The following is a 25,737-nucleotide window of genomic DNA, read 5'->3' on the forward strand; positions in this document are numbered from 1 at the left end:
CGCAGGCCGTACTTGCAGGATGGGGGACTCTATCCTGAGAAGCAGTGACTCTGAAACAGATTTGGGGGTGATGGTGGCTAATCAGCTAAACAGGAGCTCCCAGGGTGATGCTGTGACCAAAAGAGCTAATGCGACCCTGGGATGCACAGGAATCTCAAGTAGGAGCAGAGAAGTTATTTTACCTGTTTGGCACTGGTGTGACCACTGCTGGAAGGCCGGGTCCATTTCTGGTGCCCACAGTTCAAGGAGGAGGTTGATAAAGTGGAGAAGGTTCAGAGAAGAGCCACGAGAATGATTAAAGGATTAGAAAACCTGCCTTCTAGTGATAAACTCCAGGAGCTTAATCTATTTAGCATAACGAACAGAATGCGAAGGGGTGACTTGATCACAGTCTATAAGTATCTACATGGGGAACAAATATTTAATAATGGGCTCTTCAGTCTAGCAGAGGAAGGTCTAACACGAGCCAATGGCTGGAAGCTGAAGCTAGACAAATTCAGACTGGAAACAAGGTGTAAATTGTTAACAGGAAGGGTAATTAACCATTGGAACAATTTACCAAGGGCCGTGGGGGATTCTCCATCACTGACGATTTTTAAATCAAAACAGGGCGTGTTTTCTAACAGCTCTGCTCTAGGAATGGTTCTGGGGAAGTTCTCTGGCCTGTGTCATACAGGAGGTCAGGAGTCCCTTCTGCCCTTAGAATCTATGAATCTATGAGCCAGACCAGATGCCTGGGACAGCGCCAACCCAGAAAGTAGCAATAAGGCAGAAGCACGGCCCAGATCCTCTTGGCCTTACTCATGCAAGTAGCTTCCTTGAATCCATGGATGGGCGGCCACGGGAGATGGAAGAGACTTGCCCAAGGCCACCCAGTGAGCCAGTGCCAGGATGAGAACTCAGGTCCTGACTCCTAGGCCCGTGCTCCAATCCCTAGGAGACATTGCTTCCCCAAGGAGATCTGCTCCCCAGCTTGTCTCGGTCCCTGTTTCCTGTGATTCTGAGTGGCTCAGGGCCCGATCTTCCCGTCACAGGGAGTTTTGCTTAAGAAAGGACTGCAGAATTGGATCCCAAGGAGCTCTGGTCTGTCTGTAGGAGTTTTCTCTGCTTTTCCAAGTCTCCTCCCTCTCCCTTATCTCTATAGCATAGTAATGTGCCCTAATGCAATATATTTCGTCGGTTGCCATGGAATCCTGCGTGAGGTCACCAGATAGAATTAATTCCCCCCTCCTAAGGGAAGGGTAATTAACAAAAAATGATGATAACCAGAACCCACTCCCCGCTTTGCCCTTAATTCCCTTGGAATATTAGAGATGGGCAGACAGATTCACACAGACCCGCCTTCCACGGGGTGGGGGGGAGGCTGCTGGAGTCTTGTGAGTCTGGCTCCTTGCATTAGCCTGCCTGCTGCCAGGATTTCGCCTTCTCTCCCAGAGGTGCCACACCTGCACCCACCGCTCTCAGGGCCCAGCGTGGCACTGCAGTGATAGGGATCTGATCCAGTTGGAGTCTTTCCATTGACTTCAATGCGCTTTGGCTCAGATTGGAGGTGCCCGTCTTCAGCTGCCTGGCTGCTTTCACGTCCTCTGAGCAGGTGCCCGCAGGTAGCCATGTGGGGGCGAGGGGAGTTGGACGTGCTGGCTGAAGCACTGAGGCAGCTGAGTCACTCGAAAACCTGTGGTATTGCAGCTAGCACAGGAGCCTGGGCAGGCAGGACTCCTGGGTTCTATTTCTGCCTCTTCCACCTACTCTAAGTGTATAAGCTGGAGCAAGTTGTGTCACCTCCTTCTCCCCATGCCACAAAATGGGTTTAACAACCCCCACCCTCCGGACAGTGGGGTCAGGACTATGAGACATGGAGAGAGCTGCTGGGGGACTTCTGGGGACAGGGCAGCAGGTAGGACTGCAGAGCACAGTGCAGAGATGGTGACCGGCAGGCACTAAACCCAGCCCCTGGGGAGATGAACCAGCCCCTCAGGGTCAGGCAGATTGGGCAGCGCTGTGGATGGAGAGCCGTGGTGATAAAGTGGAGCAGATACCACAGGGACAGGCGCTGTATAAAAACAGATGGAAATCATGAGCACACTGCACCGACCCGGCCTGTCTCCTGAGCTCCATCCCGCAGTGCGGTGCTTGGCATGTAGAAACTGCCCCAGAGCCCCTGCTCCCCACATTATGGGATAGGAGACACAGACCTTGCTGGCAGGACAGTTGTAAGGTGTGCTGTGGGTTTGATTCAATTCGGTGCTGAGGGCTGGGGCCCCCTCCTTCCTTCCCACTGACCCCCGGGGAACAGAGGATGATTAGCTCCTTGTGCCATCCAGCTCTGCACATGTGGACATGCCAGAGCAGCCTTGCTCATCGGATGTCCTAAACTGCTGCAAGGACAAACTGCTCCATGATCCTGCAGCAACCGGACCTGGGCATAGGGCCCCTCAGGCTTCTGGTTGGACATTCCCTCCAAACTTTCCCAAACCCACGGGAGCTGGGACCTCACTACAGAGCCTCTGCAGGGTCATCGCTGTGACTAAGAGGGCCAGACACTGGAGGGGGGGGGGCAGACCATGGGGAGGCTCCAAGTCATTGTCTGTCCATGTGAAGTGAACAGGCTTGCTCCGAGTTATCTTGTCTGGGTTTGGAGCAGGCTTGGCTCACCACAACCCAGCCTCGCAATGAGTCAGGGGCAGAGCCGAGAGGCAATTTCCTCCAATAGGCGTTTGCTCTTGAGATGTTTGCAGACTTCCAGTGGGCCAGCTGAGCCTCAGCTCTCACGGCCTTCGCTTTCTGTTCCTGGGTTGGGCCTCTGCCTTCCCCTCAGCACCCACGGGCAGCTCTGCTTCTCCTCAGCACCCACGGGTGTCTCTGCTTCTCCTCAGCACCCACGGGTGTCTCTGCTTCTCCTTACTGCCCACGGGCAGCTCTGCTTCTCCTCAGCATCCATGGGTGTCTCTGCTTCTCACTGCCCACAGGTGTATCTGCTTCTCACTGCCCACGGGGGTGTCTGCTTCTCCTTAGCACCCACAGATTGCTTCACTTTTCCTCACTGCCCACAGGTATCTCTGCTCCTCCTTAGCACCCATGGGTGTCTCTGCTTCTCCTCAGCACTGTCAGGCAGCTCTGCTTCTCCTCAGTAGCCACGGGTGGCTCTGCCTTCCCCTCAGCACCCACGGGCAGCTTTGCTTCTCAGCACCCACAGATTCACTTCTCACTGCCCACAGGTGGCTCCGCTTCTCCTCAGCATTGGTTGGTGGCTTGGCTTCTCCTCAGCCCACGCAGGAGGCTCCTCTTCCCCTCAGTGTCCACAGGCAGCTCTACCTCTCCGGAGCACCTATGGGCAGCTCTGCTTTCCCTCAGCACCCACGCGGCTTCCCCTTCCTGTCCACCGAGTCCGGCTTTTCTTTATACAGTCCTGAGCTAGCCCTAGTGACAAGGCCTAGGTATTTCTCTGTGTGCAGCCTGAGCAGGCACTTCCCACCCCATCACATATTTGCCACCCTAACTCTGATGCTCCCCTTTCCTCAGCCCCCTCAACAGCATCTCTACTCCCAGCCAAGGGCACAGAAATTCCAAACCCTGCTCTTTACGGGGGTGCCTGCTTCAAACCCTGTTTGCCAGGACATCCTGGTAAAGGCGTTGTGAGATCCGGGGGTGCAGCCCCGAGCAGGGCACTGGGGTCAGGACTCCATCCCGGACTCGGACACACTGTGCTGCCCCATTAGAAAAGCCACTTAATAGCTTTGTGACTCAGTTTCCCCCTGTGTACACTGGGGATAATGATACGCCCTGCCTCACAGGGCTATTGAGTGCTTTGAGATCTTGCTTTGAGACCGCACAGTCAGGGTGCTGCTTTTGAACTCAGGGAATGGAGCGAGCAGCTATTGAGCTGTGGCCCAAGAAGGGATCTGGAAGAAGGCTTTTTCCTGGCTGCCTTCTGTGGCTCTGGGAGTGGCCGGCCCACGCGATGCCCGATCCCTAGCTGCGCCCCCCACTCATACGTGGAGCGAAAGCCTTGGAACCGCTGGGGGAGCCGGGCCCCAGGTGGCTCGACGGAGCGGGGCTCAGGGTTGGCTCCTCGCTTCCTCCCGAGCACATCCTACTGGGGAGCACAGTGCCCTGGACAGGGGGTGGTAGGGGCGCCCGTGGGGCCAGGCGATGGGGCAGGGGGCCGCCCCTGGGTGCAGCAGACCCTTTGCAAGCCGGCCGTGCGCTTTGCGCTCCGGCTGCCCGTGGGAACGCAGGCGATCCAGGGCAGGCACCGCGGAGGGGTGTCGGGAGGGGCCGTGTGTGAGGCGAAGCCACCTCTCGCCTTTGTGGGGGGGGGGGCGAGGCGGGGCGCTGGCTCCTCCTGGGCTCTTTAGGGAACCTGCCCGCATCGCCCCCACCCCAGCCAGCCCTGCGCACACCCGGGCGCGCAGCCTCCCCTCCCCTAGCGCTGGAAATAGAAGCCGGCCCTGCCCCCCTCCCCTCCCCTCGCTGGCTGAGCATCGCAGGCAGGCGGCGGAGGGGGAGGGCCCTTTTTGCGGGCCCGGACCTTCCGCCGGGTCTCAGTCTGCCGGCGGTGCGGCGCAGCGCGGAGGGGCTGCAGCGGAGCGCGCTGGGCTGGGCTGGGCACCCCCCGTGGTCTCACCGCCTCTCTCTCTCTCTTCTCTCCCCGCTCCGTGCCCCTCTCTTCCCCCCACCCAGCAGCCGGCGTGTTAAATGGTTTCAGCGCAGGCGGGATGCTTGGCACCAACCTCAAAAGCCTGGAGCTCAGCGGCGAGGGGCCGGAGGAGCTGAAGGGCTACCGGAAGGGGGCCGAGGGCAAGGGCGGCGGCATGATGCCCAAGCGGCCCAAAGCGCCCGGGGCGCACGAGCTGCGGGTCTTCAAGTCGGGCAGCGTGGAGAGCCGGCTGCCGCCCGGCCCCAGCCTGCGCAAGCAGAAGTCCCTCACCAACCTGGCCTTCCTCACCGACGCCGAGAAGAAGATGCAGCTCTACGAGCCCCGCTGGAGCGACGACATGGCCAAGGCGGCCAAGGGCGGCGGGCGCGGGGGACTGAAAGCCAAGGAAGCCCCGCTCATGTCCAAGAGCCTCTCCAAGTCGGAGCACTCCCTCTTCCAAGCCAGGCTCTCCCCCGGCCTGGCCAAGCCGCCACTGGCCCCGCTCCCGTCCAGCCTCGGCAAGCCCAGCCGCATCCCCCGCGGGCCCTACGCCGAGGTGAAGCCCCTGAGCAAGGCGCCCGAGGCCGGCGGGGCGGAGGACAGCAAATCCGACGACGAGATCCTCTCCAGCAAAGCCAAGGGCCGGGAGAAGCCGCAGCAGCAGCCGGCGCCGGCGCCCGGCCCAGCGGGGAAAGGGCAGGACGAGCGAGCCTACCTGAAGGTGGATCCGGAGCTCGTGGTGACGGTGCTGGGGGACTTGGAGCAGCTGCTCTTCAGCCAGATGCTGGGTGAGTCCTGTCCCCGCGCCCCCCACCCGTTACCGCCGGCGAGTTCAACTCCGGAGCGGGATCCGCTGAGCCAGGAGGGAATGAATGAATAGGGCCGGGGAATGAATAGGGCCCTGGAATCCAGGGGCCCGCGGTTGAAAGCGATGGCGAGTTTGGGGAGAACCTCCTCTGCCCTTTGGGGGCTTGGTGTCGGCGTTTGGGTCCCGTTGAGGCTGCGATCAAAGGGACTGGCGGAGAGTAAGGAGTGAACAGTGCCCAGTCCCGGAGGAGCCACTCGTCTCCTCCTGGGTTTCTCCTTCCCCTCTTCCTTTATTCTGCAAGGCGCTGGCACACTGAGGCTCTTTACGTGGCTTTTCCCCCCTGGGTATTTGTCAGTGTTTCGTTGAGATTCTGCCTTAAAAAAGCTCCCCCGCCCCCCCAGCACACACACACTTTGTCTCCGGAGAACAATGCTTGCTTTGGCCAAGCGAGCCTTTCCTAGCCCGAGAGAAACCCCCTGGCTTGGCGGGGCCGTGCGAGCTGGAACAGGGAGCGGGGGACGGCGCCAGGGAGGAGAGAGCAAACGCCCCCCCCCCGCCCCCAGGAACAGAAATGTGGGGGGTAGAAAAGCGGCGCTTTCCTGGGCGTCCTTGTGATTGTCTTGGCTGGTAGAACTGACAAGGGGAAGGGAGAGCTGTGAGATACAGCCATCAGCCTGGGCGTGCGCGTGTGTAAGGGTGTGCATGTCAGGATTATCTCAGCCGTGTCATTGACACGGGGAAGGGATAGGTGTGAGGTGTCAGACATCAGCCAGGGACCACAAGACGGGCTGGTGTGTGTGTGGGGGGGAGTGATGTGCATGCCATGATATGACTGACATGGGGAAGAAGACGGGCTGGTGTGTGTGTATGTGTGTGTGTGTGCATCTGTGTCAGGGCGTGTGTGTGTGTGGGGGGGGGAGCTGGAATGTGACACTCAAGAGGAAAATGGATGACAGATTGTGCCTAGCATCCTAGGGAGAGGCAGCTGCAAACGAACCAACTTTCGTATTTGCAGCTGTGATGATCGCAGCTGTGAAAGGGCAGATCTCTGGGGGGGCGTGGGTCCACAGGCAGAGGGGAGGCACCGGCAGCGCCGAACATGGGCTGTCTGAGGTGACATTCATGCAGTAAATACAGCGGTGCCCTGAAATGTTGCGTGCTGTTGACCACTGGCTCTGCGGAATGGTTGTATGTTTCATGGGGGGGGGGGGGGGGGGGGATGCGCGTGCTCTTAGCAGTGCTGCTGAGTGCCCGTAGCAGGCAGACATGGAGTGATCTGTGGGAGAAGGGGGAGTGGCCGCTTACCAGGGTCTGTTCCAGTCCCCGTCGAGTCTCTTGTTTGTGGTACAGCTGCAATACAAGCGTGAGAAGCAGGCTACTGGGCCGAAAGATGCACTGATGCCTCCTGTTAAGAGACAGAGAGTCATTTGATGAAGGGACACCCGGTATCAGCTCTGCTCTGACCATCGCCTCCGTTACTATGGCCATCCTCCTCCCCCCCGTGGTATTACTAGGGACATCTGTCTGACAACAGCAGTGTTCATGCTCCGGCACAGCTCTGCTGCAGTTCTAGCCCCCGTCTGGAGTCCTGGACTCTCTGTAACCCTTCCACAAATGGGCGCTTCGGGGGGGGGCACCGACCAACGGGTGTGATCTGAGCTGGGGAATAAGCAGCAGCAGCTGATCTGCTCTAAGCACAGAAAAGCCTGTTTCTATGCAACTGCCCCCCATGATCAAACACACACACCGGAAAACAGCTGATAATTGGCCGGAGCGGTGTGTGGGATAGTGCTGCCGGCAAGGACGCTTTGGAGAACAAGGTGGGAGGGGCAGACTGGGTGAGCTTTTGCTTCTGGAGGTTTGGGCTAGCAGCCGGCTGTGGGTGATATGGACATGAGCTTCACAGCCTTCATCTGTTACACTGCAGACATGTATTTGTCCACATCACACAAATTACCACACCCTGGAGTTTGATTGGCAGCCACTGCTCAGGGCTGGAATGGGGGGTGGGGGCAGTGGGTCAGAACTGAGGGGCATTGGCAGAGCTCGGGGTGGGTCCAGCACTGAAATAGCAGGAGGGTCTGCAGAGCGGGCCTGGAGTGCATTGGCACAGCTGCAGAGGGGGAGCCCAGGACTGGAATAGCAGGGGAGGAGACTAGAGATTTGGTCGATGTGAGGTGCCTGGCAAAGCTGGCGAGGCAGAGGATGGAAATAGCAGGAGGTTCTGCACTTCAGGAGCAAGATGAATCTGCAAAGCTGCACAGCGGAAAGTTGCACAGCGTCTGGCTGTTCTTTTCCCAGCTCGAAGGAGCAGCCAAGCCCCGGCTTTCAAGTGCTTACGATATTCACACACATTTCACAAAGGATGAAATATTAAAGGACTGGGGCCTTGGCGGGGCTCAGCATGGGCTGGGGAAGGGGTGGGAGGCTCCATCGCTGGCTTGGGTTTCAAGGCTAAACACGCAGAATATCCCATTTCCTTGCAGCCCTGGAAAGCTTTCCACGTCCCGTCTTGGCTGAGAATCCGCCCACTCCCAGTACAAGAGGGGAGTGTAAATCCTAACGCTAGAAGGTTTGTCAGACACACAGGCCTAGACCCAAATGAAAGGAAAAGGCAGCCGCGAAACCCGATCCCCTTCCCCTCCTCACTGGGAGCCCCCTGCCCCGCTCAGCTGGGCCGCAGATGCTCTGCCAATACCACGCCCCAGATCCCAGTCACCTTGCAAAAGGCAGGATTAGAGACTGGCTCTGGAAAAAATATTATCGGCCCCCATGTGTGTAGTTTCCTGGCACACTTGCAGGAGTTACCTGAACACGTGCTAGAGGCAAAGTGGGTCTGGGCATGGTAAAGGCACTATCCAGCCTTGGAGCAGGGAGAGAAGGTCATGGGATATCTACCAGTGACACCCTGGAGGAAAGACTGGGCCAAATCTGCAGCTGTTGTAGCTCATTGCAGCTCCATTGGCTTCAATTGACTTCCACCAGTGGGGGTTCAGGCCTGTGATTTATGTATTGTACTATGTCTGCGCATGGATTTCCTTCCAGCCCAGTGCATCCTTCTCCAGACGTAACAGTGCCTTAGCACTTTGTCTCCAAGGAGCCCAAAGAACGTCGCGGCTATTAAAGAATTAAACTTCCCAACCCCTGTGAGACAAGCAAGTGTCCCCATTGTGCAGAGGGGGAAACTGAGGCACAGAGTGGTCGCATTCCTTGTCCCAGGCCACACAGTGAGGCAGCAGCGGGAATCGAACCCAGGAGGCCTGATGAGCCATCATTTGCTCCAACTAGATCTCTTCCCAAAGCCAGTAATAGAACTCAGGACTCCTGATTTCCAATCTCTTACTCTAACCCAGGGGTAGGCAACCTATGGCACGTGTGCCGAAGGCGGCACGTAAGCTGATTTTCAGTGGCACTCACACTGCCCAGGTCCTGGCCACCGGTCCGGGGGGCTCTGCATTTTAATGTAATTTTAAATGAAGCTTCTTAAACATTTTAAAAACCTTATTTACTTTACATACAATAATAGTTTAGTTATATATTATAGACTTATAGAAAGAGCCCTTCTAAAAACGTTAAAATGTATTACTGGCACGCGAAACCTTAAATTAGAGTAAATAAATGAAGACTTGGCACACCACTTCTGAAAGGTTGCCGACCCCTGCTCTAACCACTAGATCCACCTCCCTCTTCAGGCCCAGAGCATCCTCTGCTGATGGCAAGCCATGGTCCCACAAATCCAGCTTTAAGGTGAGGTTTTGGAGTCTGGCTCCCATCTGGCAAGTGGCAGTCCAGGTGCTGGATTTGCCCCTGATCAGCAGACCTGCTTAGACTGCAGAACTGGAGCGGGGAATCCAGTACTCCTGCAATATTTTGGCCCTTCCACGTGGTAAGGAAAGGGTCATCCTGAAAAGAGTCAGCTTGTGCTTGGTCCTACAGATCAGGGAAAGGTCTGGGGCCCCTGTTATTTTTTCCGCACTGGTTCCTCCATGGCTAAACCCAGCGCATGGCCCGGTCGTGTAGGGAAGGAAGTGGGGCTGGGCGGGAGCCAAGGTCTTCCTTTAAACGCAGATGTCTTTGGTCATTAGCAAACAGTCCCAAGACTCTTCCCCTTTCCTGGTGTGGTAGCGAGTGCAGCGTGGACTCTGAGAGAGGGGTCAGGCCAGGCTCACAGACCCTCTGCCACTGTGGATGCTCGACTCTGACTTCGGCTCGTGAGGAAGAGCCCAGATTCACCCCCGTGTCTAACCCAGCAGCACAGACCTGGTGGAGGAACATCTGCCGAGAGGTGGCAGGGGAAAGCAGCTGTGACTTCCCTTTCCGCTTGAGAGGCAGGTGGTCCAGTGGATGAGGCATCCGGCTGGGACTCAGCACAGGCTTCTATTCATAGCTGCAAACAGCTCCCTGCGTGACCTTGGGAACGTCCCCGCTCTCCTCTCTGAGCCGCATCTGTGAACCGGGGATAATGACACACCCCTTCGAGATCTATAGGTGATAAGAGTCGCTGCATCCAACTATCTTAGGCACTATCTGGCCTCCAGCACCACAGTGCCTGAGCACCTGGCTGTATTTACCCTGAGGTAGGGCTGTGTTACTCTCTCCATTTTACAGGTGGAGAACTGAGACGCAGAGAGTACCTCTACATTGCAAAAAGAACCCACCACCAGTGAAGCTCAGAGCCTTGGTCAGCTGACTCGGGCTGGCAGGACTCACACAACAGGGCTAAAACCAGCAGTGTAGACGTTCCTGCTCAGGCTCTGAAACCCGGGGAGGGGGTGGGTCTCAAAGTCCGAGCGGGAACGTCTACACGGCTCAAAATCAGTTGACCTGGGCTCTGGGACTTGCTGCTGTGGGGGTGGCTTGCAGAGAAGACGTAGCCCTAGAGAGATTACGGGTCGGGTTTTCAAGGGCAATCAGACACCTAAAGATGCAGATAGACACCTAGTGAGATTTTTTAAACCAGTGGGAGTTAGGCACATATGAAAAATCCCATTAGGCACCTAAACCCCTTTGAAAACCAGGCCCTATGGCTGCGTTGCACACTAGCCCTGGGCTCTGTCTCAGGTTTGAGCCCAAGCCCCCGTTCCGTCCACACACCAATCAGTCTGACTTGGGTCAGCAAGTGCTCAGCACCCGGCTCCTAGGACCCTGCTGAGGGTGGGGGGTGGAGCCCATGCCCTGCTGACTCGGCTCCACACCCTGTCAGTTTGGCTCAGCTCAAGCTGCAGACCTGAGTCAGAAGGTCAGCACCGTGCGGTGTGGATGCATTAGCACAGCTGTGAGACCCGGGCCCAGCCACTGCAAGCCCAGTGTGGACGCTCCAGCACGGGCTTGGAAACACTGAGTCCACAAGTCCAAATCCCTCAGAGCCGGGCATAGTGTGCAGGGCAGACGTACCCAAAGTGACTACTCCAAGTCACGCAGGGATTCTGCAGTAGGGTGACCAGATAGCAAGTGTGAAAAATCGGGATGGGGGTGGGGGGTAATAGGAGCCCATATAAAAAAAAGCCCCAAATATCGGGACTGTCCCTATAAAATCGGGACATCTGATCACCATATTCTGCACCGACGCGGGGAACTGAACCAGGTCTTTGGAACGCAGGCTAGGGCCCTAACCACTAGGCTATCCTTCCTCTCTGCCTATCTGTCTAACATCCCCGGCTTTGTGCTTCTTGGGTGACATGCACCTCTACAGCATTGGGTGGGTGGAGGCGGGAGGAAGGGAAACGATTGTGGGTTATTTTTCAGCATTTCTGTACCATTAATTAGAATGTCCCCAGCTTCCTCCCCAAAAGGGGAAGGGAAGGGCCAAGCCAGGGAGCTCACAGCACTAGGTCAGCAGGATGGAGATTCACATTGTTTCCGGCCTTGCTGCTCAGGGGAATTTCAGGTTCTGCTTTGATTCTTTCCTCCCAAGCTTGTGTTTTTGGGCACTGTCTTGCTTCTAAATCAGACTGAGGAATGCCGAGGTTTCTCCAGCCAGCCAGGTTGGCCTTGCTCCATCCCTGTGATCAGAGCTCCCCCTTCCTGGCTGAGCCGCTGGACTGACCCGGGGGTGACCAATGGCATATGGTGGTGGTTTATGTAAGAGTGCCCTTATGGTGCCTGTGCAAGCACAGGATCGCTGCATACAATCTGGCACTGGGCTGCAGCAGGGCCTGCTTGCTTCTCTGTTCTTCCAGGACAACCACTCGTCTCTGGTCCTTTGGCAATTTGGTTTTAAGCTGGTGACATGCCGAGAGGTTACACCACTTCCCCATGGGGGATTCTCCATGGGCATCCCTCTGAGTCCAAGTGAATCAATAGATACCCATCAGGGCAGAGAGCGATCGCAGGGTCGGCTTTAGGGCAGGATATTGCGTCCCTGGGGGGAGGCCCACTCCAGTGATGTTCCTCCAGCACAGGAAGCCAGGAGCGGCTCAGGACCCTCCAGGCCCAGAAAGCTGCCTGGGGCGGGGGGCTGTTCCCTCCCTTGTGCGAGCAGAAGGGCAGGACTGCTCCGCCAGGCTCCGAGGACAGAGGATGGCTTATGGTGCACGTCCCCAAGGGGCAGTGGTTGGCCAGCAAAGGGCCGTGTCTGCAGTCCACCCACCCCACAGCTGCCCATCATGAATGCACCACGCTGTACCTCCGGGAGCACACTGCCCCTTTCCTAATCTTTGGTCCCCGCCAGCTGGAGTCCTGGAGCAAGAGATGCATCTGCCACCATCACGCTGCCCCTTGTGGTGCTGGCCAGGGCAGGATCTGGCCATATGTGTATGAACCACTTCACCCTCGGGCAATATGCAGCCAGCTCTGGGGTGGAATGCAGCAGCTGGGTGGCAGTGCCCAGCAACGATCCAGAGAGGAAGAATGCCATGTCTAGTAGGGACTGCAGGAGAAGCTTGCATAGGCAGAGCAAGTGCAGAATATGCTCCCAAGTGAGGACCTCACGAAGGGAGAGATTGGTTCGCTGGGGCCACTTCCAGGGCTGACGAGTTTCTTCACTGGCATATAATCAACCCATTGCAGTCCCTGCTTCAGGGCACACACAAGGCAGTACAACAGCGCAAGAGAGCAGACAGTCCACAGCGGTGTATCCCTAACCCCCCGGGCTCAGGAATGTCCGGTCTCTATGGGGATCGTGTTGAGTCTATGGAGAGTGAGGATTTGCTTTGATGGGCTGCGGCCTGGCTACCCTTCCTCTCCTTGCCATGCAGAACCGCCTCGGGAATCCGCTCCATCCGCCAAAGGTTTCCCCGGAACGCAGGGAGCTGCCTTTCATGCACTTCACAAGGGACACTCGCTGGGGGTTTCCCATCTGAACCCTGGGAGAGAGACGGGGCTGTGTGAGAACAGAGGTGCTGAGGCAGCCAGCTAGAACAGAGAGATGATCAATAATGCGAGCCCCAGCATAGAGACAGCCTTCGCCTGGGTGTGCCCACGTCACCCTGCACTAGCCCCAGCCTATGGAGCCCGCAGGACTCTGCACATAGGGCTGGGGGTGCCATAATTCCCAGGGGGGAGGGATAGCTCAGTGGTTTGAGCATTGGCCTGCTAAACCCAGGGTTGGGAGTTCAATCCTTGAGGGGGCCGTTTAGGGATCTGGGGCAAAAATCTGTCTGGGGATTGGCCCTGCTTTGAGCAGGGGGTTGGACTAGATGACCTGAGGTCTCTTCCAACCCTGATATTCTATGATTCTTGATGTCAGCCCCGAGGGTGTATTTGGGATGTGATGTCCAGCACAGTGACGGGGCTGGGTTATGCTGATACCAACCCATCACAAGATGTCACTGAAGCAAAGAGCTTAGCAGGATTCTGAAAGGATTAGACATGTATAGGAATAATGAAACTATTACCTGCAATGACGCTGGCCAGGATTAACATGGTGGAGATGCTGCAGGGTGTGCTAGCCTGAATGCCCTCGTTGGGGGCTAGTCCCTTATTGCCCACTAGGGGCATTCTTGCACCTTCAACTGGTCACTGGGCAACATGGCGGACAGGACCATTGGATGTGATGGATCCCAGTCTGACCATTGCTAGAATCCACACTACCTCTCACACAAGCTTGGCAGAGATGTCTGTCCATCCTCTGCTTTGGCTGCTGGACTGTTCAGTGAAACCTTGAACTCCGGCTGTGGCTGTGGAGCAGGTGCATCGATCCACCCTGGGCTATGGAGAAGAAGCCCTCACATGGAGCTGGCCTCTGGAAGACAGAAGTAGATTCTCAGTTGGGCATGATGGTGTCTGCTAGAGCAGCGAGACTCAGACTTCGGCTCACGAGCCACAAACGGCTCTTTAATGTGTCTCCTGCGGCTCTTTGCAGAATATGATATTAAAACATTGGTTAATAATTCAATCACTCAGCCTCAGTTATTAACCAATCAGGATGCTTTTACCATGTTATTAACCAATTGCCAAATAGTTGGTCAGTCATTTTGCTGTGAGACTAATATATATGTAAATGAAACAATGAATTCACACTGGCTCCTTTGGGTAATGTTGATCGTTAATTTGGCCCCTGAACCACTGAGGTCTGTCACTGGACTCGAGGCTTGGAGCATCTCTGAGCTCTTCAGTCTCCTTGCTGTGGAAATACACTCTGCTCGCGTGGCCTGTGGAGGACGCGTCCACCAGGATCTGTCTCGTGCTCTAACTGGCCACTCTGTTAGCTACCCTGCTTTTTCTGGGAGCCATCCTTAAATCCTGGAAAGCCGCTGATTCTACTCTCTGGAGGGTGTCCCTGGTGGCCAGGACACTGGACTGGTGCAATGAACCACCTGAGACGGAAGCTCTGAAGGGAGAAGACTGGACAGACTCAAGAGCGTAAACTTTTAGCTTTAGTTTCAGATTGTTACGGGTTAAGTCCTGGATCTGTTCAATCCATAGGAGCTGGGCCCTAGACTTCAGTGAGCTCAGGATTCAGTCCCGGGAGGCAGGAATTGCTCCTGTGTAAGAGGATAACTTAAGTGCAACCTGGCCCCATGGCTGGGAGTCAAGGGAGCTGGGTTCTCTTCACTGAGTCACTGGGTGACCTTGGGCAAATACCTTCCCTGTGCCTCAGTTTCCCCACCTGTAAAATGAGGATACTGGTAGCTCTTGGAGAGTTACAGACATAAGGCACAATAGACAAGCTGAGTCTATTATTGTATTATTTCCCCATATTTACCAATGGCAGAATAGCCACCGGAAGTACATGACCCATGAATGGACACGGGCATTCAGGCATCTAAATCTCATCCCCATAGCAACATACTTAATATGTGTGCAGCATGTAATGCCTTCTCCAGAGGTCGGGCATCAGCTGGGTAACTTCCCTGCAGGGGGCAATGACCATAGAGCGTGGAACAAATCCAGACTGGTACAGGATCCCGTTTGATCAGACTAGACAAGGAGATGGTGTTCGAAGTGCAGGTAGGGCTAGGGAAAAGGGACTGGGTGGAGAGCCATGGGAAGCAAAGCTCTTTCTTCATCTCCAGAGCAGCATGGACAGCAGACGTGCCGGTTCCCCCCCCCCCCCACTCCAGCGATGTGCTTCACAATGGTGCATCTGCCAGAGCTAGAGGAGAACTCCATCTTTGCATTCAGTCCTTGGCCTGTCCGTGGTGATGGCCAGTTGGTACCAAGTATGAGGTATTTTTTATGAGACCCACCAACTCACCTGAAATTCAATAGGCAGGTATCGGATCATACCAGCTTTCAGTCACTGCAGAAGTAGTTGGCTGTGAACCGGTGGCCTCTGCGTGAAAGCCTCTGCCTCCCACCATCAGTCCAGAGCCATCCACTCCCCCTTGCCTGGCGATTTATGCGCTCTGGGGGTGCTTTGCTCACTACTGCCTGAATTCTCATCTCTGCGTCATGGTCCGTATGACAGAGGGACACACAGGCCTTTACCTTAGCACAACACTGGCCAAAATGTAGGATATTTGCTGCCTTATAACATCTTATTGTTGTGGGGTGTCACCCATGTAACAACACCCAAGTCTTTACAAGGACTGCACAAACAAAGCCACCTCCATAAATCAGGAGCATCCTGTACCCGCTGGGAGAGGCCACTGGCCCCATCAACCACATGTGTTTTACAGAGACTATTTCTAACATCAAATTATACCTTCCATGTCATCTGGAGACAGAGGTTTCTCATCAAAGCTCAACGGGAGCTGGGATTGCTAACTCCACTGGCAGCAGGCCCCGGCGTGACGGGGCATAGAAACCATGTGGGCAGTGTGGTGGGAGAACCCAGTTTAGAATGTCTTGAAGCTGCTTTTCTCTCTCTCTCTCTCTGTGTGTGTGTGTGTGTGTGTACACAAGAGGGCATATGATGCGTGTGTCTCAGTACATGCTGTAGTTGCAGGGTGTGTGTGCTCTCTCTGTGTCTGTGTATGTGCTCTGTGTGTGCATGTTTGTGTCAGTGCAAGAGTGCATATGCTGTGTCAGTACATGATGTATTTGCAGGTATGTATGCTCTCTGTGTGTGCACGAGTGGGTGTGTAGGTGCATGGGTGCATAGTATGTGTGTGTCAGCACATGGTCTATTTGCAGTAGTGGGTGCGCTTTGTGTGGCGGGGGGGATGAATGGGTGGAAGCAGGCAGGAATATGTACAGTGGTTTGCCATGAAAAGGTCAGCACTTCCCGGGAGATTCCTAGGAGTGGTGTCTGAAATCCCACAGGTACTTTCTGTTCTAGGTTTGGCAATAATGCAGCTGGCTCTGGGCAGCGCCTATTGTAGAGGATGACTCTTAAATGGCAGCCACTGAATGGAGGGGTGCGCATGTGGGCAGGGGCCAGCATGGATGTGCATGGGGGCAAGACACCATGCGCCTCTGTCTCCTTGCATGCCCATGCCATGGCCAGGTACGGCAGAAGCCCATGTTCATGCTGGCTGGCCCCGGATGGTTGGGATGGCTGCCATGGAGCTCTTCCTGCACTGCGGTGGCCAGCTGCAGAGGAGGGAGCGTGCCGCTTCTCCTGGAACGCTGGGAACATGGGAGGCATGTGGCTCAGCAGTGCTCCGGGCTGTCGAGTCACAGGTACGCCCAGTGTGTCCAGTATCATCACCTCTGGCTCACGGCTGGGGAACACAGAGGGGAAGGGACTGGCTCAAGGTCACCCAGCAGGTCAGAATGGAACCCAGGAGTCCTGCCTGCCAGGCCTGTGCTCTGCCCACTAGGCCAGGCTTCCTGTTCAAGAATGTTCCCTTCCTAACGGGGTTGGCTGGGGGCTGGAGAGGCAGCAGGCTGCCTGTTTGAGAAGAGCCAGGCCCCCAGAGGGGGAGATGGGAGGATGGGGAGAGAAGGAGCCAAGCCGCCCACAGTCTTCCAAAAGCTCCTGGGCACAATGGCCAACTCAGGGGGCAGTACCTTGCCACCTAATTCCGTCACTGATTGACTAAAAACCCCTGTCATTCACAGCGGCAGGGAAGTTGGTAGGCTGGCACATGACAAGTCCCGCTCAGAGGCAGCCCCACTCGCAGAGGAGGTGATGCTGCCCAACGCAGCCGTGCATGCGCCGCTCCCCATCTCACCTGCCTGCTGACCATGGGGCCTGGCGCCTCCCGCCCCTTCCCCCAGTTATTGCTGCTCTGTTTAGTTAAGCGGTAATAGGGCTGCGATGCTGCTTTACGAGGCAATAACCCAGCCCCATACGCGCAAGGAGGCGAAAGGTCGAGTAGCTCCCCCGCGGCAGCAGCGGAGCGTTGCCTTGTAAAGCCACACCGTGGTGCTCAGGGCGCCATTATGCTAATGTTGTTCCACTTGCAAGTCCCCAGTGCCCCGGCGCTCAGGTGAGACGATTGGTAGGGGACGGATTTCCTTCATGCCAGCTGTCAAATCTGGAGTAAAGCTCCTGAAATTGGGACATGGGGTAGAAGAGGAGGGAAGGATCCTGCCATCCTGACACCCTCTGGTCCCAGGGCTTCATCTAGATCCTTCAAGTGACCGCTGCTAGGCGCCTTTCTTGAAATGAAACGAGATGGCTGTAGTGGCCTCTAGGAGGATACAAGCTGGTAATTTCCCCTTTGCTTAGCATGTGATGGGCGTGGCGGGGAGGGTGTGCTGACACCATCCAGGAATCACCAAGCCCATTGGTTGGGAAAGGTTGTGTGTTCTTACAAGAAACTTTGAATTGGGGGATGGGGGATGAAAATCAAAACATTTTCTTCCAAAGTTTTCAGTAAAAAAAAGTGAAACCCCCCAAACCTGATCTTATTTTTGTCCAAAAAAAAAAAAATGTGGCTTTGGTTGCCTAAAACGAAATGTTTTGCATTTCAATTTCTTCACTGAAAATTTGAAAATTTTGCTGAAACTGGCAAATGTCCATTTTGATTGAAATCCATTTTTTGTCCCAAAAAACCATTTTGAAAAATGGGGCCTAGACTCATGCTGGTGAGGGGGCCTATTAGGAGAGCCAATGTGCCCATATCCAAGCAGACATGGGCAGGGAAATCAGCAAGAGGACAACTCCACAGCTGGGCTCTTAGCTCAGGAAATGAAAGCACGGGGTTGGGAGGTTGAGACCTGAGCATCGCTTGGTGTTGGTGTTGCCCTGCCTGAAGGATTATCCCATCAAGGTCCTGACCTCCTAGCCAAGCCACTCCTGGGTGATGCAACCTAAGAATTTTTGCGTTGGGTGATGCAACTCCGAGAACCTCCAGGCCTGTGTGATGCATGGTTAGCAGCCTGATGCAATTCCCGGGGCCTCTGGCTCTGGTGACATATGCCAAAACGCTCAGTAGACCCCTTGGCTCTGCCCAGCTCTCAGTTTATGATCACTGTGCATTGTGTCCTGGGCTTTGCTTTGCGTTTTCCCTTGCTGCAGCAGCCCCCACTCCTCTCAGTGGCTGGAGCATTATTTCCAGCATGAGTCCCCTTTTCTACCATGGCCTCTGTTGGTTTCCAGCACCCCCACCCCTGTCACATCCAGCTGAGTTACCACTTCCTTGATTTCCCAGTCAGCTTCATGCTTCATGGTGCAGGACAGTTATTCACCTCCGTGCCTCCTTCAGTCCCGATCTCATTAAAACCTCCAGGGGAAGCACTCAGCCGGCATTTGTGCCTGCTTTACCTTGGGGAATTCGTTCCAGGTCAGTGCAGAGCTGCAGATAACATCCTTTAAGGTGCGTAACCTTTTAATGATGCCAACCATTGGTGACGGGCCATCTCCTGTGACAAGTGCTTTCATCTCTAGCTGCTAGCGGCTGGTAGAGCAGCTCCTTCACCGTAGCGAGGGGAAGAGCTGTTCCTTGAAGAACAAAGGACTCGAGTTCAAATTCTGGTGCCTGCATGTGATTAGCAAATTCATGACTGGGTTAGGCCAGTGGCTGGAGCCCAGCTGGGATACAAGCTCAGATTCTATTTCTTGAGATGGAGACCCTCCTTGATCTGGAGTGGTTAGTCCTGGGTTTGTAGAGCAGGAGGTCCTGGGTTGTGTCCCCACAATGTCGTGTGTGTGTGAGTATTTATGGTAGTACTCCAGTGATGTGTGTGTGGTTGTACAACAATGCTTTTGCAGTGATACAGCAGTGCCACGTGTGTGTGATGGTACAGCAGTGCCATGTGTGTGTGATGGTACAGCAGTGCTGAATGTGTGTGTGTGTTTGTGTATGCGGTTGTGGTACAGCAGTGCCACGTGTGTGTGATGGTGCAGCAGTGCCATGTGTGTGTGATGGTACAGCGGTGCTGAATGTGTGTGTGTGACTATGTGTTTGTGTATGTGGTTGTGGTAAAGCAGTGTTGAGTGTGTGTGATGGTGCAGCAGTACTGAGTGTGTGTGGCATAGCTGTGACAAGTGCAAAGCAGTTGGCTGGGTGGTGTTTTAGGATCTCTGATGCCGGGCACCAGTCCTGCCTGTGTCACAAGCCAGCCGCCTTTCCAGCAGGGTGGCCACTGCAGCACCAGTTCACCCTCAGCACGCCACTTCCAGAGGGCAGCGTTTGTTCATCAGGGGCCGAGTTTGCCCCTGGCTGTGCAGGAGGCTGCACTGAGCAAAGTGGGGGTGGCTCTCATCTGTAGTACCTGGGGTAAGCCAGTCCCTTGGCTTTTCCAGCCCCTGTGTCTCAAGCACTGTCCCCAGAGCGGTGCTAGCCCTGGCCATGGAAAATCAAACCAGACTCCCGCACCCCTTTGCTGTGCAGCACCTTCTCTCAGTGGGGCGAAGTGGTTCCCCTGGGGGGCGGTTTGCTGCACTGGGGTGGTGATGATCTCTACTTGCTGCCCAGCATAAAGCTAGTGTGCTCCAGGAATGCCGAGCAGGTCTGACCCGGGGAGCAGGGGAGTTCTGATGATGCCCCAGGGCAGGGCTGAGCAGGGGACTGGAGCCCAGGGGGCGAGGGGTAGACAGGAACATCCCCGCCATGCTGCATTGCAGCTTTGAGCTGGGGAGCAGAGCCCGGAGGGGAGCAGGGGATGCTGCATTGCAGAGCTGAGCTGAGAAGCTGTGCAAAAGTGGCTCTATCTGTGGCAAAGCAGGAGTGACGATGCAGAGCTGCGCTGATCAGACCCTCGCATTAACTCGGCTGCTTTCTAATCTGTTCCTTTCACGTTGTGTTTCCCTCCGTCGCGGCTTTCCTTCTTCGCCTCCCTATTTGCCTTGTCCAGGCGAGACAGTAAGGTGGTGTTTATTCATTCTCGAGTAGAGCTGAGACTCGTCTCCTGTTGGAAGGAAGTGCCAGAGTCTGACTCTCGGGAGCTCAGGGCACTCGCTTATTGCAAGACTTCTCCTCGCGTAGTCAGGGGATAGGATGTTTTGCTGCGGTGGCAGAGTACAGCCTAGCAACTGTCAGTGCCCAGAGGGGGAAGAGAGCTGGAGAGGCCTGAGGTTTTTGAGAGCTGGAGAGGCCTTTAGAGGTTTTTAAGGCCCTGCTTGACAATGCCCTGGCTGGGATGATTTAGTTGGGGTTGGTCCTGCTTTGAGCAGGGGGTGGGACTAGATTACCTCCTGAGGTCCCTTCCAACCCTGATCGTCTATGATTCTATGGGGATAGTGCAGCGTGCCAGCTGTTTGGGGTGACCGAGGCCAGGGCACACCCATGAACACACACACACACCTGGCACCAGCACTCGTACGCCAGCAAACATATTAAACAAAAAATGCACCTGGTACCACAGAGACCCGCCGTGCACATCTATCGGTCCCCATGTATTCCGAGATTCACCCACTCCTTCGCCAAGACGTACACATGTTCATGCCCAGACGCTGTACTGCGACGAAGCCACCCGTTCACACAGACGCCTCCCAGGATTAGACAGTGGCTGCCGTGGAGTATACGGCAGGTCTCCCTTCCAACCCTGTGATACTCATGCAGTGATAATCGTACCTCCCACTTACAGCCCTTTTCATCTGTCTTCAGCACGTCTGTGGCCCTTATCGGCGTCGCACCCGAGAGCTGAGACCAATGGGAGTTAGGGGCTTAGGAAGATCTCACTAGGCACCTACCTGCAGCTTTAGAAATTTGGCCCCAGGTGTCTTCCCCAAGGTCACACTGGAAGTCTGGGGCAGAGCCAAGATTGGAACCTTGGTCTCAGGCCAATGCCCTGACCTCTGTACCATCCTTCCTTGCTGTCATTTTCCACCTGTCCTAGGTTAAGGGCTGTTCTAAAGAGGAGGGTGAGTGATTATTCTCCATGCGCTACCAGGGGAGGATAAGAAGCAATTGGCTTAATCTGCAGCAAGGAGGATGTAGGGTAGATATTAGGGAAAACTTTCTAACCATAAGGGGAGTTACGCTCTGGAGCGGGCTCCCAAGGCAGGTTGCGGAGTTCCCATCATTGGGGGTCTATAAGACCAGGTTGGACAAAAACCCATCAGGGCTGGTCTAGGTTTACTTGGTCCTGCCTCAACGTGGGGGGCCGGACTAGATGACCTTTCAAGGTCCTTTCCAGCCAGACATTTCTATGATTATCTAATCAATCCTCAAGGCGATGCAGGTAAGTAAGGATTATTCCATTTCACAGAATGGGAAACTGAGGCACAGAACAGGGACATGACTTGCCCCAGGTCACGGAAAGCGTTAACTTCAGAGCCAGGAGCAGAGCTCAGGATTTTCTGGTCCATGTAGAGATCATTAAACCACACTTCTTCCTCAGCAGCTGCAAGCTCTTCTTCCAGCTGCCGGTGAAGCAGCTTGTGGGCCAGGCTGGTAGCCAAGTCCCCATAGATCACTGGCCAGTTGGCCACATTGCCCTGCAGGACGGAAGCCTGCTCTCCTGCTCAGCACAGTGGGAAGTGCTGCCCGCACCTGCAGAGGTCATCTGCCTCTGTGGTTCATTTTAAAATATCTCTGGCTCAGTGCAGCTGCCAAGGCTGGCAATCCTTCTTGGGCGCAGCAGGGAGATGCTGAGAGCAGCGGTTTGAGTACCGATGCCCCAGTGTGTGACCTAGAGCATTGACACACGGTAATTGCACCGAGATCCAGAGACGGGGGTGGCTTTACTGCCACTTGCATAGTGGATATTGTATCCAGAGGAGTTTCCATGCAGTGACAAGTTAGGTTCCATTAGGAACAAGGGAACCAGTTTCTATAAAATATGGACTGACCTGACCTTACACCAAAACCTAGAGGTTGGAAAACATTTAGAGAACTCCCCTCGCAACCCCTAATTTTTGTTTTGTGGCAGCATGTAACCTGGTTCCATCTTGGACCAAAAGGGACAATGCCAGGATCCCATAAGAAAGTTGGAAATCACGAGTGAGCCAATGCACACAAAGTTAACAGGAGTTTGTAGGCCCAAGAGGGTCAGTTATGCAACTATTATCTCAGTGCTACTCAGAACTGAGCTTCTAAACTTTCTTAGGGCTTGTCCCCATGCTGGAGTAATGCACCCTACAGGGATGTGATTTCTAAAGAGTGCTGATGTGTTGCACATTAATCGGTCTGTGCTGACCCTGCAGGTGCTCTCTAAAGGCTCCCTAGTGTGCTTTAATGTAGCACTGTTTCAAACAGCACTACATCAGAGCACACCAGCAAGGTCTACCCAGACCAATTCATGTGCAACACATGAGTGCATTTTAGAAATCACCCTGCATAATGCACATAACACCACCGTGTAGACAAGCCCTGAGATGCGTTCGTCACTAGAGATGAGGCCGTGAGCAGACCACTCTGGCCTTCGGAGATGAGCTCTCTCTGGAGAGAGTGGTACCCCAATTAGGGGTGTATTCATAGAAGGATACAGTCAGATCGGGATTTGGCTGCAAATTTCATGGCTCTGGCCTATGTCTATGTTGAGCCCAAACTGAAGCACTAAACCCAGACACTTCCAAGCTTCAGAGAAGTTTGGGTTTGGATCTGAATGAAGATCCAAATTCCAGCTCTTCCTATCCCTAGATCCTTTGCAGTAACAATGTGAGGTGGTCTCATCACGACGTGCGACACAGCCAAATGCGAGATGCTGCAATGAAACAACAAACGATGCTTCTTCTGCCAGTGCCAGGCTTTGCTGTGATCGCCAATCCGCTGCGCACAGGAACGGTCTGCTCCACCAGCCACTCCGCTCTAGGGCAGCCAGGAACAAAGCCCTCAACGAGGTCATTGAGAGTGAGATTTTCCTGAGTGCTCAGTGCTCACCTAACTCTGCCCCCACTGAATTCAATGGCTGTTGACTTCAGAAAGACCCCACTTAGGCTATGTCTACACGGAAAATGCTACCGTGGCACAGCTGCAGCGCTGCAGGGCTCTCCCGTCGCCGAGAGGCGGTAGCTGGCTCAAGGGAAGAATTTGTCTGTTGTGCTGTCTACATGGGGGTTACGTCAGCTTAGCTGCATGTCTCGGGGGGAGGGTGGATTTTTCACTCCCCTGGCAATGTGGCTGTGCCCATGTAACCTTTCAGTGTAGACCAGCCCAAGGCTAATGCCGAGCACTTCTGAAAATCCAGCCTTTAGGCTTTTTGTATGGGACTGAAATGTCCCGACACGATCTTCTAAATCTCTTCTCTAAGCGACCTGAGTTTCCTGACTCACACAGTGGTTCTGAATCACACTTACAGCCGAGATGCAGGTACGGCTCTGTTGCTGGCTATTTATAGACGTGTAAGCATTCGCCGTGTCTGAAGGCTGAGAATAGCTCTCTGATTAGGCAGTTCTCACAATCCGATGCCTCTTGCCTGTGCGCCTCGTGATGGTCTCAGACCTCTGGCACAATGGCTGCATGGCCTGTTTTGCCCGCATGGAAGCCCAGCTCCCAGCGAGCAGAAGTTGCACCATAGTGCCTTTGTTGACCCATTTACTGCTACCAGTACATTGTGTAGTATGCTAGAGCAAATAACAATAGAAGTGAAGCTACCGCAGGTAGGCAGCTGCTGCTTGAGTATATATCCAAGGTCCTGGATGGGCAGGGCTAGCCTGCCGCCTCTTGTGTCTTTTGACTGGCGGGAAATTCTCGGCTCTAACTGGGCGGTTGGAACAATGATGGTGATGGTGATGGTGATTTGGATGAAGCTCCTTTCAATCTCCAGCAGGAGCCAGGTGACGCCCCCCCAGTGTAAAGGGCTTGTTTGCTAGCCTTGTGTTGCCGTGCATTGTGACGGTGTGTCCCACTGCTTGGTGACGCTGCATTCGAATAGATCCAGTGGGAGGGAAGTGATGGACGCCCCTAGTCGTGTGAAATCCCTTGGTACACGGTAGGGAACAGCCAGGCACTGGCTGAGGAAAGGTTGCACTGGCTGTACTGATATCGTCTGCCTCTTCTTCCCAGAGTTTTGGTGGGACTGAACTGGAGTCTCAGCCCAGATTCCCTCCCCCCTGCCCTTAATTTTGCAGCCCAGTGGGCAATGCGACGTGTCTGTGATTGACAGCAGGCCATTTGCCCATTTATTCCGCTTCGTGACTCAAGGTGAAGGAGTACAGACTCTGGGACACCCCGCACTGAAACCCATCCCTTTCACAAACCCCTCAGGCGGGAAGCGTTGGGAGCTGTCATGACATTTCTCGTTCATTTCATCTCTAACTGGCATTACCTTCCCAGGGCTTGCTTGGGCATGTGGGAAGATGGAGAACAGCTAACTCGTGTGGACGTACATGGTTTGGGGGTTCCAGCAGCTTCTCCCTGTTTGCTATGGATGCAGGGCAGGGGACGTTCTCCACAGGCCATTTCATGGGGTCAGAGACCCCCGCTCGGATGATTCAGGAGCCCAGATGGGAGCGCTCTCCCCGTCTGACATCACGGCACATTCCGTCACTCAGAACTCTTCTCCTGCCGGGCCTGGGTGCCAAGAGGAACAAGAAGGTTTTGCCCTTGAAATAGGATGCTTGTGTCTTGCCTTTAGCAAAGCAGACTGCGGCTCAAGCAAGGTATGGCAGGGGCCATCGCAGGAAGCCTTTCCTCTCCGCTGTCCTACCTGCAATTCCAAAGGAGCGTCTTTGATTCCGCCCGGCCTCAGGGGCGTTAAAGATAGTCGCCAGGGAAGCCTGTAAAAGAGGGAAGAGAAGATGAGAAGAAGCAGGGGGGAAATGCCTCTGATGCTGCATCCCACCCATCCATCTGTATCAGCCGTTCCAGTGCCACTGCTGGGCAAAGGCCACTCATTGTTGGTGCTTCTGTCCATCCCTCTCAGTACACTGCACAGCAGAAGGTCTTTTCAGCAACCCTGAGGGGTTTGGCCATCACGCCTGGCCAGTACCGGCAGGTGGAAACGGGGCCCAGAGACCAAGGGACACTCCCAGTCAAGGTTTTGCCAAGACCTTTTGTCTAGAGGGCTTCGTTTAGGACTTCTTAATTGGCCTTGTTAGTCACTGACCTTGAGTGACTAGAGTGACCCATCTCTGTCCTCTGGATGGGATCAGATGCCTCACGTCTTGTGTTTGTGTCTTGGCTGGTTGAGGGGAATGGACGAGCAGCTCAGTTCAAAGAAGGCCTGATAAATGGGATTATAGTGAGCAGGAGACAATAGCTCGCCCCAAAACTAGCAGGGAGAGAGCCCAGAATTAACAGCACCCCTTGCAAAGCGAAGGCAAAAAGCCAGGACTCGAGGGAAATAATCAGCTCCCAGCTCCATTCCCCTCTCCCACCAAAGAAAGAGAGAAAAACTGTGTTGGGGAAACCTTATTGTTACCCTGCATTCGTTGGGAAAGGTCTGATGCCAGTTCCTGAAGAGATCCTAGCTGCAGAGCTGGAGTTCCAGCTGCAAACTGAAAATTCGGAGTTAATTGGATCCTGCCCTGTTAGATTTAACATTTGGTTTCCTGCCTTTGTCTCTGATTGCAATATTGTGAAGCTGAGAGCAAGGCAAACAGGGCTCCTCGGAGTGCCTTCCGAGCAGTCAGCGTTTCAGAGCCCTGCTGAGTTTTCCAATGCAGGTTGCTTCACTCCCAGGTGGACTT

The 25,737-nt window shown here is 54.8% G+C and overlaps 1 protein-coding gene across 4 annotated transcripts in view; it reads left to right on the forward strand.

The window, feature by feature from the left end:
• NAV1 (neuron navigator 1) overlaps nt 1–25,737 on the forward strand; it is a 281,812-nt gene that overhangs the window by 101,177 nt on the left and 154,898 nt on the right. For 2 of the 4 annotated variants that reach the window (XM_024218023.3, XM_024218030.3), the window contains exon 4: nt 4,684–5,427. The exons of 1 other annotated variant lie outside the window; for it this stretch is intronic. In XM_024218023.3, the coding sequence (XP_024073791.2) occupies nt 4,684–5,427 (744 nt within the window). The remainder of the gene's footprint in view (nt 1–4,683; nt 5,428–25,737) is intronic. One more of the 4 variants, XM_029912119.1, reaches the window with a different exon arrangement.

Source organism: Terrapene carolina, unplaced genomic scaffold (assembly GCF_002925995.2).
Source record: "Terrapene carolina triunguis isolate 2854851 unplaced genomic scaffold, T_m_triunguis-2.0 Scaffold191, whole genome shotgun sequence".
NCBI lineage: Eukaryota > Metazoa > Chordata > Testudines > Emydidae > Terrapene > Terrapene triunguis.